Below are 14,762 nucleotides of genomic sequence, written 5' to 3' on the forward strand. Positions count from 1 at the left end.
TATAAAATTTGTTATTTTTTTATTTTTGTTTGAATTTTTATAAATTTAATACGCAATTGAAATGAAAAATTTATCAGCATATATTATTTTAAAAATGTGTATTGACCAACCAACAAAATATTATTTTTGTAAAAAAGCAATAAATTACAACCAAATTATTTTGTATGATAACAGCAACAAAGCAATAATGATGACGTCAACATCGATGTGTATGTAGAGTATATGAAATTAAATAAGAAAAATAAGCAAAAAACAAATATTACAAATAAAATAAAATATAAAATACAGAAGTCATCTAATATATATATGAACATATACATATACACACAATATTCTAAGAAGCAATCAAAAAAATAAAATTGCTAATATATAATAAAAACTAAACATTCGAAAACAATATCGAATTACGTAATAAAAAAAATCTACTAATAAATAATATACTCAGCGCTTTTTCAATAAGATTAGTGTGATTAAAAAGATGAATCTAAATGCAGGTTAAGGCATTTTTTTGCTTTATTGCGCTCATTCTTTGAGTAAGTCGTCAGCTGAGTAAGCAGTATTTGAACTCTTTCAATACACGACTGGAACGCTGCTGGTATTACCTTAGTTTATATGAAATAGTTTTATGGAGGCCTTGTATGCCTGATAATCGGTAGTGGCGGAGAATGTTTTTTCTAGGAAAATAGAGACCTTCTTTTGAGGCATCGACTATTAAACGAGAATACCAAGAAGAAGTTGACTTGTTGACTTTTGATAAAATTTGTAAAAAATCTAAATTGTGTGCTTACCAGGAAACAATCCGACCACAACCTCTTGCCAAATGATCATTAAGTCGATGTTATCTAGTGTAAGAAGGCACTAATTCGGCTTCCCATACAAGACCCATAAAGTGGACTAAATATTAAGAGTTGTTAACCTAGCAATCTAACAAACAAACCTTCAAAAACCTGAAAATGTAGTCGGAAAAAAGCCCAGAAAAACGTCTTGAAGTTATTGAGAGGACAGCATCAAGAAAATGTGTGTTACAAACAAAGTCGTTTTAGTGGCAGTGACTCTATGCGGCAATTTCATCCGAGTTAAAACATTGTTTTGCAAATCCTTTACAGAAGAAAACAGCTATGGGATACTCAGTTGACATGCAACAGTAGGGTTTAATTACTCTATGTGCAGAATACAAACAGATTACTTTCTGGAAACTCGCTCCCTTAAGGCACGGGTTCAAATATATAGGGGATCGTTTAGATATGCCCACGTTGAACCTATAAAGTTATCTCCCCCCTTTTATTCACCACATCCTATCGCAAGGAACTTTGGATCGACGCAGTTTCGTCTGCTATATGTATGAGCATCGAGGTTGACAATTACATTAGAAAAAGTTGACAATTACATTAGAAGAGCTAAGCAGCTTTATTGCGGTCAAATAACCGTATGAGTCGCAAACGATACCAAAAATGGGCAAAGGTAGGCTCGTAAGTCCCATACGGTCATTGAAAGGTTTGATTCTTGTCCCTGACCTGATCTATAAATGCTTAATGATAATTCCACTTTCGTATCGTGTCAGAAACAGCGACGGGTTGTAACCGGGGAAGAATTACCTACAGGCGCTAAATAGAACACAGATATAGGAAGCACGAGTAGAACAAGAAACTAGGAGTCGAATATCAATGTGTCTTAAATTGTTCAGGAGCACTTGTCAATATATTCCCCATATACAAAAAAAATTGTACAAAGTAAGAATTTTCCTTTAAGAACTTTAGTACGTTCACACTAGAAGCTTTCGCTGTACTCAAACAAGTTACAGTATGCGTAGTCCATGAAAAAGCTTCTCGCTCTTCGCACGACGTTAAAGACTGAATAGGGTTTCATTTATCTCACAAATAATTCATCTTCACATAGTTAGCTACGTTTACATCTGCAGTCAACCGCTTACCGAACTTTTTCATAATTTTATATCGCGCCTAAATGTATGCAACATAAACGGCCAACGTTATTCATATGCCTTATATGCTCTAATTATTTGAATAATCACTACAGGCAATTAATATTTAAGTAGCAAAATTGTTGGCTTCTAATAATAAAATAAAAGAAAAAATACCTTGCCGATTGAGTTGGTGTATTAGCGGCAGAAACTTTGCGTCCCTCCAAAGTGGCCAAATGCTGTTCCAATGCGTCCAATAGAGAGCTAGGTGCCTTTGTCAAATCGGGTATATCACCTTTATCTATGCCAACATTCTTAAAATGAATAAATAAAGTGAATATTTTGAGTTAAAATGTTCATATTTTAGTATTTTTTATTTGTTTTGTTGTATACTCACCTCAGCAACTTTCAAAAATTCACCAACACGATCCATACGCACCAAAAACTTTTTATACAAATCCAATGCATCGCGTGCATGTTTCTTATTCATATCGAAATATTTTTCAAGCAAATTAATAATGCCATCATTATAACACGCAAACAAACGTATGAGATCGCGGAAAAGTAACATGAAACTCATGTTGATGACACCTGTCGATGTGAAAAGTGTTTGATTGCCGAGAGGAGAAAAAAATTAAACAAGATTTTATTTAGTAATACACGTAATCTTAAATACAAACCATTTGACAAATCATTAGCTTGACAATCGAATTCCAATAATCCATCTAATTGTCCTTGCAATACAGGTAATGTCTTTAGCAGCTTATCAGCGTTCATGGTTCGTAGGGAGCCTTCCTCTTTGCTGTTGAGGAGAAGAAAAAAGAAATATAAGCTAAATTTAAGAATTTTTGTATTATTCGTCCGCCTTGCAAATGCCTTTTCATTTTCGGTCCCTCTTTCATTCCCAAGCTCTACCCTTCACTCTCTCTCTCTCTTTCTGTCTCTCTACCGCTATGTCACTTTCTACTTTTTCCTCCCTAACTCCTTCTCACTTTCTTTCTACCTCCTTTCTACCTAACTATTCCTCTTTCTCTCTAGTTTTCTCTCTCCATATCAGCTTCTTTCTCTCTCCGCCTCTACCTCTACATTTTAAACTCAAGTTCTAATAAATTTAATGGTGGAGTCATGCGAGTTAATGCACTCAGTGAGCGAGCCATCTGTAAGCCCGAACAAAGAATACAAGTTGAGGAGGAAGTAAGCAGAACGGGAAGAGAGTCATCTCGCAATACCGATCGGCATAAGTAATCGTGCCAGCGATTGGGAGATTAAGTCGAGCCACCAAATAACGAAAGCGGGCGGTTTGTATATGCCTGCGAGACAGTGTAAGCAGTTCGCTGACAAGAACAAAGCGAGTAATCCTCGATTCTGCACCCGGATTAAGAAGGAAGAAGCTCCAAGCGGTGTAAAGTGACAGCGATCGGATTTACAAACCAATTTTTAGGATCGGAAGGGAGAGGGAAAACACTGAAGTCCCATGGCCAGAAGGCAGGCTGGCCGTGGTGACAACTAAGTTACGAAGCAATTCCAGTTAGTAGATCACAGCAATCCTTATAAGCAGACGTCTGCCGAAAAGTCGAGATCAGTACAAAGGAAGATTTTTGTTGTTACCCCGCTATCATGTTCCGATATATCTGGATGGCGTTAATTTGATAAGGTGCAAAAATAATTAGACCTTGAAATTACTAAAGGGAGTTCCTCCAGACCTTGTAAAGAGGCAAGCCACAAACGTCCGCTTTGAAGTGATGGATAGAGCGGTGAACGTGTTGCAGCGTCAAAATCGAATATACCGACTCCGAGCCTGGAAGGTACTTCGGAGGACGGAAAATATTTTGACGAATATTAGGATCACTAAGCTGTTAGTAAATAATCGCGCAACAACAAACACCAGAACCAGACACTCTTATGTACGTGTACACATTAAAGCTAGCAACACTTATGTAGAAGGCGACGAAGAGCTATCTCACACACACAGATGTAGTCATCAGCCGAAGTAGTTACTCACACATACACACGCATATGGATTTAAACTACAAATATACTTGTACTTATATAGTTGGTAACTAACCAAGCACGAGCTACAACTGTTCGGGAAATTACTAGAATTTAGTAGAAATGGGTTAACGAGGAAACCGAGAGTATAAAAGCAGCGCAAGCTGAGTAATAACAAATCAGTTTGATTTCAGTTGCGAAGTATAATTGTGAAGTATAATTGTACTAATCCCAAAGTAGTCTAATAAAGACCATTTTGCAATACAGAACATTGGAGTGATTTATTCAACAGTTTAGCGATTCGAACGTTAGCAGGAATTTCCCAAAATTCGTTACAATATGTTGTACCCAGCGCTTGGAAAAATATACTGGGACATTGTACGAGGATACGAATATAGGAGTCTGGCAAGGATCCATAAACGGGAAGAGATCACCATGAAAAAATTCTGTGCAGACGTTGATTCATCTAGCCAAAAAGGCTAGAGAAGGTCAAAAAGGGCGAAATATATATGAGCCTGATTTAGTTTTCCCCTTGACAATGTCATAATAGAAAGCTACACATGTTTATAAAAAATTTCGTGCAAATAGTCCACAAATATCGACTTGTAATCGACAACAAAAAGAGAAGTGTAATTTCGTATTAAATACAGCGGCATTCACACCTGCCTCGTTATTTTTTTAGTCGATAGTTGCTAGTTTTTTTTGTACCATGTTTTTACGAAGTTACCAACTACTGAGTAACGAGCCAACTACCGAATGGGACCCGCTAGTATTAGTAGAGACAAAAAAAATCTCTAAAATTTAGTTTAATGTAAGTTCTTTATCAACATGAATACCCCCAATACTCGTCAAAGTTGCATGACTGCACAATCTGAGCATTCAAGCATAAAATCACATACAAATGTATGAATGTACATACATAAATATATGCATTTGAATGCATATGTTAGCGAGTGCATGCTACATTTTATTATTTCATTGATAATTTATATCAAAAACTTACCCGCGCTTTACTTTACAGAAATCAAAAGCCATTGCACGATATGAGAGCGACTTTTCGTTCAAGTATTTGGCATAGCGTCGTATGAACGGCGACATATCATAGCCTGTTTGGAGGGGATGCAAAAAGAAACGGAAAAATTATTACATAAAGTTTGTATATTCACATAAGTTTATATAATGAAGTTATTAAATTAAGATAACACTGTATTATAAACATGTAGCTAATAGAAATCAGAAGTTTTAACTTGAGAGTCTTTAAAGAATACTAATACTGCTCTACGAAACTATTACGTTTTTTCATACTATAGATGTGTCAGATAAAACAGTATCAATTACTTGTGATGGAATACTGGTAAGTTCACCGAAACAGTACCGAACAGACTCCAAAAACAATCCCAAAGGCCCTCCCAAAACGATCCCAAAAACTATTCCGAAACAGGCCCAAAATTATTTCGAAATATTCCCGGAAATAAGTACCGTACTGGTCGTGAAATGATTCCGAAACTGTTTCAAAATGAATTCAAAATAATCCCAACCCCGAAAATGTTGAGAATACAATTTTAAAATTGTTCCGGAAGGATCCTGACAATATTTTCGAAATGGTACCAAATTTTTCCTGAAATGATCCCGTCCTAGACGCAAAATGATACCGAAAACATTTCAATAAACATTCTGAAATAGTCTCGAATTAGCTACCGCAGCATCCGAATTTACTTAAAAAACAATTCCAATATCTTCCACAAAAAGACCCGAATCGATCCCAAAATTGTTCTGAAAAAGGCCTGATTTCGAAATGGTTCCAAAATTAGTTTGAAATTGTCACATAAGCAATCTCAAAGTGATCCCGGAATAGTACCGCATCGATCAGGAAAACAAAAGTCTGATTTTTCAAACACTTCTGAAACAATGCCGAATTTATCTTCCTATAATACAGAAATAGCTCCGAAGTGATCCTGAAAAAGTATTGAAGATAATTCCCAAATATTTCCGAAATAGTCCGAAAATCTCGAAATTATCCCGATATCATCCAGATCCCGAAGTTTGTATACAATTTTCTCCATTTTTAAGATAATTAATCCAATAATCAAGGAAAAAAATATCTCAGTTTTTGAAAATTATATGTTTAGATTAAGGGAAACGCTTTTATGGCGCAAAATCAATACTATTTTTTCTTCGTTTTCAGGAATTTTTCTTGATTGTGTGCACTTCTTAAGTATTTCTCTTATCTACTCGCAATCATATTTAGCTTAACCTAAATTTACTTTTATTTTGTTCACATTCTTCTTTCTTTTTTTCAGTATATTTCTTTTATTTTAGGATAAATTGACTACTCGGTCTTAAATATCCATATTTTTTAAAGTAGTCCCAAGACAGATAACTTTTAAGATAGCGTCAGCACCAAATCTAATCTGATAATCAAACTGACTGATGTTATGTAGCTTCACCATCTACATGACATAAATTCAGATTTTACAAGTTTATTGATTTGAAAAGGGTCCCAGCTCTCCAATTATTACCCAACTACATCATCAGAGTAATTCTCGAGCACCTACTGTTAAATGCCAACGCTTGATTCCAGATTGATCCTGATGGCTTGAAGAAGTTATGCGGTTTTGTTCCACGTTCCCGTTTCGATTCAAAAATTACTTAGTTCATTGCTATGCCTAAATGCTATATCTCAGTATTTTTGATGAAAACTACGGCCCTTAAAAATATTCGATTAATCGAGCATTCGATTTTAGATTTTAGATTTGTGTATGATTATTAATCGAATTTCACTATACGAATATTTGATTTGTTCGATTATTCGAATAATCGCACCTCTACGGTTATTCGATTTTGTATGATTTTAACTAATAGAATTTTGAAAATCGAATATTAGAGCATTAGAATAATTCGATTAATCGAATATCACGCGCTCTGATGAAACCACTATCTGAAAGTTTTTTTTAACGCTATAGAGCTCTTAGTTGAAGAATGCGCTAACTTACAACTTTTTTCATTAACGTCATATCCCAGCTTAAAATGTATTCTAAGATGGCCATTATTAAATTTTACGATCCGTGATCGAAACTCATTTTTTAAATCACAATATTTTTGAAATGGTGGATCATATTAATGGCATATGTGAACTAGCGACAAATAGTACTCATTGGATCCATAGCTCAATAAAACTTATGGAAATACAATTGTTTTTGTTTTTGAATCATTTATGGAAATAGTTTGACAGTTGCATTATTATAATGTGAGTGTAAATGGTTTACAGCCACTGATCGTAAAACGTGATACGAGCCATGATAACGTAGCGAGTAAATCCCTGTAGAAAAAAATGGGCGGCAGTCCAGCATAGCGATAGTTTCGCACTGTAGGGTTAATTACCACCTCTGAACTGATGCTAATCGGATGCAGAGTGGGACAGTTGGCAGCTAAATTTGTACCTTCCGCGCTGAAGTCTGAGCTCGAAGGCTGCGACTATTTCAAAACCACCTGTGGTTACTGGAATATGTACGTTCAAGTGTTTTCGCTTTGCTTCATTATCAATTAAAAAAAAAAAAGCATTTTTTGTAACATGAATTGAATTGAATAAAACGAAAATCAGCGATATTTTTCATAGTTAGCACTTTAAAATACAAAATTATGATAGAATGGATTTGTAAAAGTCAAGTTAGTATAGTTAGTATACTTATAATAACAAATAAACTTGATTTAGTCGTTTCATTATTTGATACACTTCTAATTTTTTAGTCAATGTTGCTGAATAATTTAGAACATATGCGAACTGGACGGTCAATCAGAAGGGCAGTACAAAGTGCGAAGTTATTAGGTTTCAAGCTAATGCATACAGATATGAAGGATCGGCGCGAAAAACGTTGTAAGCGCCACTCAAAATGGGTTCAGAAAAGAAAACAAATTTTATTTTGGAATATAATTACATACGAAATAAATAAATGTTACGTATACGCACCGGTACCCGTCTTTTCAGGTGGTACGGATATGTTTGCATGCTGCATTGGTTGGTATTTAACGTGTTAATTTATTTATTATTTTTTTTTTTTTTTCAGTTTATCATAAACTTGGGAAATTATAATAATCTGCAATCATTCAGGTTGCATAAAAATTGGCGTTTACATCGTTTTTCGATCCGACCATTCATACATTCAAGAGATTTTGCAAAAATAAATCTTACCGTCTTGTGAAAGTTCTACAATTTAGCAGTGATTTTTGTGTGATTGTAATAGAGTTCCAAAAAACGTTTTAACGCATGCTTCAAGTAGAAATATGTTTACACGTTTCATGTATAGGTAATGAATGATTAAATATTTTGAGATGATGCACTTTCAAATTATATAATGATTTGTTGGAACCGATAGTGTCGGACCGCCTTGACATAAGCGTTATACCACATACAAGTGATAGCTTACGATTTTCTTATTTTTCTTTATGTAGACTAAATTTTCAAACGAAATTTATATAACGTAAGAGATTCATGAACCCTTGCTAGTGAGCGTAAACCTGCGATTACTTGCACATTATTTGATGTTATATTTCTGTTAAAAATAAATACCTTTCACCTAAAATAAACTGATTAATTGATCCCCAATACTTTTTAATGTTAATTTTGTTTTGTTGATTTTCCGACAGGATGAATAATTGATGTACACTATGGAGCAAAAGTGAACACTTAAGAATCAATTTTGCAGGTTATGTCATACACAAAACGTAGTGTTATAATATGATAGAAATCAACCAGGTTATTAGCATTTCCATTGTTTTTGGAGCAAAAATTAATTCATAAACAAAAACAACAACAAATGCATTTAACACAATTCGTGTTTAAGTAAGGATAGGTATAGTGTTCACTTTTGCACTCATTCCAATTTTTTTTCACTTGGATAAAGCTATTAATGGGTGGAGACGCATTCATCTGACCATAGAACGCGTCTCCAGTTATTAATAGTCCAATTTTTATGACGTGCTGCAAACGATATGCGAGCTTATCGGTTTTTTGCTGAAAGCTTAGGCTTCTTGGGCATTTTTTGCAGGAAAACAACCAACTCCTTTAAGCGCATGCCGGGAAGTCAACACACTGGCTTCACAATTAATACTTTGCGCTGCCTCTTCCACTTTTCACAGCGAACTAGGACAAACTGATCATAGCTGGAATAGCAAATACCAAGTCAACCCCTTATCTTAGTAAAATACCGAATAACGATATTTAACGCCGCTCCTACTTTACCCAAGTGCAAAAAATTTGAATGAGTGCAGAAGTGAACACTATACCTATCCTTACTTAAAGACGAATTGTGTTAAATGCATTTGTTGTTGTTTTTGTTTATTAATTAATTTTTGCTCCAGAAACAATGGCAATGCTAATAACCTGGTTGATTTCTGTCATATTATAACACTAAGTTTTGTGTATGACATAACCTGCAAAATTGATTCTTAGGTGTTCACTTTTGCTCCATAGTGTATATTGCAAGGTATTTCAGCCATTTCTTGTCGAATTTGGTTTGGAGATAAACGGGTTTCGGCGTTGTGCCATCTTCAGTGTCCTTTTTCGTTCGTAAGTATATGAGCAAGCAGGTATTTTCATAATTGATGCTTGTGTATGTGTATTTGTGTGCACAATGTGTTCATTCAGAAACGGGGGCGGTTTTCAGTGATCCATTTGAGTGGCGGCCGCCGTGGTGTGGCGTTAGCGTGCTCCGCCTACCACACCGAATATCCTGGGTTCACGCCCCGGACATGGCATCATCAAAATTTTAGAAACAAATTTTTCTAATAAAAGAAAGTTTTTCTAAGCGGGGTCGCCCATCGGCAGTGATTTGGCAAGCACTTCTAGTGTATTTCTGCCATGAAAAGCTTTTCAGTGAAAACTCATCTGCCTTGCAGATACCGTTCGGAGTCGACATAAAGCATATGTAGGACCCGTCAACCCAATTTGTAGGAAAAACTAAAAAACGAGCACGACGCAAACTGGAAGAGAAGCTCGGCCTAAAATCTCTTCGGAGATTTTCGTGCCTTACAACTATTTTATTTTTATTAGAGTAGTTAGCTGTGGAAGGTAGAAGTCAGTATATTTAGCCGTTTGACCTTTTTTGTGTGTTTGTTGCTTTGGTTCGTTTACTGCCTTGTGTTTATTCGTTGAGGCCTGTTTCTCTGTTGTACCTGTGTAATTACTTTGGTTTTTCTAAACAAGTTTTAAAGTTTTTAATATATTTTTTAACAAATTGTGTTGGTCTGTTCGTTTATTATTCTACCATCGAATGTTTTCTGTTTGTAGATGTTCATGTATTCGAGCAAGTTCAGACGTCAGCCTTTTGCTTGAACGTGAAAAGGACCTAGACTGTTTTATTGTTGTTTGCCGGAGAGCATTTCTTTTCGACCATGTGATTCGCAAAGTTGAACTCTCATATGCTGGTTGGTTTCCGTGTTTTTTTTATGTAATCCCCAATGTATTATCGTAACCTCGTTCTTACTTGTCGAAACCTCGTTCTTACTTGTTCTTATTCTGTTTGTCCTATGTAACTCTGTTGGCATTCGCAGATAAGCTTGTATACACCGTGGCTCCTTAACGGATCCTCTGAGTTAATTTAAATTTATTACATTTTTTGAACGCTGTGTTATTGTTGTTTTTAAAGAAAAAAATTTGCCAATTTCTATGATGCACTTCCAGCATACGCCATTGTCTTCCAAGTGTTTGCATTTTATTATTTCTTTCTTTAAGTTCTCTGTGATTTCTTTTGAGTTTAAACCAATTTTGACAAGGGACGTCAGAAAATCTTTTAATATACACTATTTTATGAGTTTATGTAGTACTCATCAGCATTAATTGAAGATAAAACGCGATTAGGGAGTCTTTAAATTAATGAGCCAATTTAAGGAAATAATAAATAAGAATTGCAATGAAATGGGTAAACAAAAATTGTTGAGTTTACAAAAACGACCTGTCCAACAGTACCCATTGCCCGTGCAGGCAAAAACAGGTACATTTGGTCTCCTCAGACACATGCTCAAACAAAATGTCCTCTTCAACCCATACGAAGGTATCAAATTTGGCTATATGCCTCTTTGCGATTAGTCCCAGAATTATCCTAAATCAAACGCATTAGTTGCTGGCACCAAATATTAACGCGTCATGTAAAATCTGGGTCTAAACAGTTGCACCAGTACGGTAAAAATATACAACATACAGTTTGAGGTTAATTAAGATTTTAAAGCACCAACGAATTGTATGTACAAAAATATTTACAACAGTTTTAAAAGCAATTATTAGAAATACTTTTTGTTACAATTCTCTAACTCTACAAATATACATATGTATTATACAATAAATAAATCAAATAGTACTCACCCATTCTGCCACCCGGTGCCGATAAGCCATCTTAACAAATTAATAATTAGTTAAGTTTTTTTTACAAGAGCAAAAGACCAATTGTGTGTGCGTGTGTAGTCATTATTTTTCGCGTTAATTTTTTTAATGCAAGTTTTTATGAAATAATTTTATTGTTTAATACAATTTTGATGTCATATTAGTTACATTTTATTTTCAATAAACACAATAAGCCGACAGTTGAAATGTTAGCAGTTTATTTATGTATGTTGGAATAGGAAGCAAGATGAGAAGAAAAGAAAAGAAGAGAACATAGGTTAATATTGGTTTTTAATTTGTTTTAATTAGTTTAATTATTTAATATTTATTAGCATGTACAAATAGATATGTTTATTAGACTGGGTCGATTTATTAACCGATATCGCGCCATCGATTTTTCGATAGGATTTGGGCTCAGGAACAAAAGTTTCACTACGCATACCAAAAAAAAATGGTGAAAGTGAATTTTCGACCAAAATACTCCCCAAAAGCCAAAAAATATTTTTTTTTTTTTTTTCAAAAAACTGTTATCGCCAACGCCAAATCCTATCGAAAAATCGATGGCGCGATATCGGTTAACTTTCGTCCATACAAATCGGCCCAGGTTAATGTATATATGTAGATAAATGTTGTAATGAACAAATGAATGAGTGCAGAACTTAAACTATTGCGTTAATATGCGGTTATTTTCGGGAAGCATACATTGCTAAAAATTTGATTTACTCGCAAAATTTACATTCTTCGCACATTTAGTACACAAGGAACAATTTAAAAATAGCACACTTTTGCCAAAATGTTGAAAAATTTACGCTACACTGGATTGGCCGCGTAGTACATACTTCCATAAAAAACAGCACCTGATACACCATATACAGTACGGGATACTGTATTTTATTACATTATCGCAACGCCGTCGGCTTTGTAAGCCAAACGATGTAACGACGCTACATTCCTTGCGAATGTGTTGCTATATTAAGATAGAGTTGGCAGATTCAGTTGAAGAACAACGTGATCTGTGGCTCCTTTTTCTCTGTCTGGCTAAAAGACTAAGAGTAAACAGTGATAGAAGAGCAATACATTCTAAGTTGCCCCAGCGGGTTAGGCGGCTTAGAATATACCCGCAATAGGTATGCCTGTCGTAAGAGGCGACTAAAATACCAAATTGTTTCAAAGGATTGCCAGCGCAATATATAGCTTCTCCAACCCAATTGTCAACCTCACCTACCCGTGGCGAATCCTATTTCATTAAAAGCCGAGGTTCTAGCGACCCCGAACTCCTGATAGATCTAAGGGGTGGGACAGTGGGATGGCCTAGAAGGTTGCACGTGGTCATACCAAATCGTTCCCGAGATGGTAGTAGCTTTATGGTGCTTGTTACCGGAACGTAGCGGATCTACATCTGGCAAAGGACCATCAACATCGATAACACTCTCTAAAGCCTTCGGGGAGTGTCCTTATCACTACAACAACAACAACAACATTCTAAGTCGCAGTTCATAATCACGCTTGGCAACAATCGCAATCATAGACCGATCACAGTTCTCCTTACAGCAGAACAGTTGCGATAATATCAATCAATAAATATGTACGTTATTTGCGATTCCTTCTGCTCACTGTTAACTGATATATTAACGCCTTCGCTGCCAATTTACTGCGGCATCTGGTGCTTGTTTTATTCGCAGCAGAAATCAAAGGTCCATAAGTTCATGCCAATGCAGCAGGCTGTTCCTTAGACAAGAGCTGTGATTGGGTATGTGATTCAGACACATACACATACATCGCGGCGAAGAGTAGTAATTGCCAGCGATAATCTAGACAGGAGTAGTAGCTAAGTCGCCAGTGGTTGATAGTGGGGTTATCGGAATTTAAATCACAGAAACTTGTCTTGTTCCGATATGACTGACCACGAGTAATGCTCGAGTGCGTTGCTCAAGTACCGAATATTTTACGTATTCGATTACATCATACAAGTACATACCTTCCTTGGGTATAGAGTTCGTGGGCACGGAATCGAGGTACCGGTTACTCATGCCAAAAAACGTGTCATGTATTTTTGTAACATTTGCTCTTCCAATTTTTATTTTCAGATTTGTACCATTCGTCTATTTTAAGTACCCTTCAAAAAATTTGAATATTGCATTCCGCTTCCATTCCCCTCGATTCTTTTTATTATTTTGATTACTTCAACGATCCTTCTAAATTAGTACAGGTGTCGAGTACAAGAGTATCGAAAAAACACTAGCTGAAACATGCCGATGGAATTGGGGAACAAGTTGCTGATGTCAACAATGAATTAGTTGACGGATGCCCAAGAGGTTGGTGAATTGATGAATCCGAAGCCGATTTTGAATAACCAGGGGATCGACAAATCGGCGTCCAAACTAAAAACCGACACGTCGATGTCCAAAAGGCCAGGATCGATAAATGAGGTACCAATGCTAAATAACCGCTCGATTGGTGAACTGTGAGTAGATGTTGAATAACATGTGAATCGGCGTGCAAGGTACGATAGATCTATTAATGGTGTACCGATGCCAAATAACGTTGGATTGGTGTCCAAATAACTGGTGTATCGGTCACCAATTTTAACAGGAACGGATGGATCGATCAGTGCCAATTAAGTAATAGAGTGGTGAAGGGATTTATTCAGTGGCGGACGTACCAAAATCACCAACCGTATTGGTTATCGAGATTGGATTAAATCTTCTTCGGTACTCGCCATCGCCAACGCGTAGAGGTCCATAAATCGAACACTCCCAAAGCCGCTTCATCTGCTGTTTTCATGGTCCATGCCTCTGCCCCATATAGCAGGACGGGTACGATAAGTGACTTATAGAGTATGATTTTCGTTCGCCGAGAGAGGACTTTACTTTTCAATTGCCTACCTAGTCCAAAGTAGTATTTATTGGCAAGATTGATTCTTCGCTGGATTTCAGTGCTGATGTTGTTGCTAGTGTTGATGCTGGTTCCCAAATAAACGAAGTCTTTTACTATTTCGAAATTATGGCTGCCAACAGTAGCGTGGTTGCCAACGCGCGTATGCGCTGACTCTTTGCTCGATGACAGCAGGTACTTCGTTTTGTCCTCATTCACCATCAAACCCATTTTAATGCTTCTTTTTCCAGTTTGGAGTAAGCAGAACTAACAGCGCGGGTGTTTAGGCCGATGATATCAATGTAATCAGCATATGCCAGTAATTGCACGCTTTTATAGAATATTGTTCCAGCGCGGTTAAGTTCTGCAGCAGTATAATTTTCTCCAGCATCAAATTAAAGAAATCGTACGATAGGGGGTCACCCTGTCTGAAACCTCGTATAGTTTCGAACGGCTCGGAGAGGTCCTTCCCAATTATGACTGAGCTGATGGTGTTGCTCAACGTCATTTTGCACAACTCCTTTTCGTGCTGTCGAAGGCGGCTTTAAAATCGACGAAGAGTGAAGATACAAATTCGCACGAATATAAAAAAACTAATTTCATGGC

General features: G+C 36.1%; 1 protein-coding gene across 24 annotated transcripts in view; it reads right to left on the bottom strand.

Moving 5' to 3' along the window:
- lap (like-AP180) overlaps positions 1-14,762 on the bottom strand; it is a 165,121-nt gene that overhangs the window by 61,813 nt on the left and 88,546 nt on the right. For 22 of the 24 annotated variants that reach the window (XM_067759212.1, XM_067759201.1, XM_067759214.1 and 19 more), the window contains 5 exons: positions 11,265-11,294; positions 4,911-5,013; positions 2,599-2,720; positions 2,316-2,509; positions 2,096-2,232 (listed from right to left, as the gene is read on the bottom strand). In XM_067759212.1, the coding sequence (XP_067615313.1) occupies positions 2,096-2,232; positions 2,316-2,509; positions 2,599-2,720; positions 4,911-5,013; positions 11,265-11,294 (586 nt within the window). The remainder of the gene's footprint in view (positions 1-2,095; positions 2,233-2,315; positions 2,510-2,598; positions 2,721-4,910; positions 5,014-11,264; positions 11,295-14,762) is intronic. The other 2 variants (XM_067759207.1, XM_067759197.1) reach the window with 1 other exon arrangement.

Source organism: Eurosta solidaginis, chromosome 1 (genome assembly GCF_040869045.1).
Source record: "Eurosta solidaginis isolate ZX-2024a chromosome 1, ASM4086904v1, whole genome shotgun sequence".
In the NCBI taxonomy this organism is placed as follows: Eukaryota; Metazoa; Arthropoda; class Insecta; order Diptera; family Tephritidae; genus Eurosta; species Eurosta solidaginis.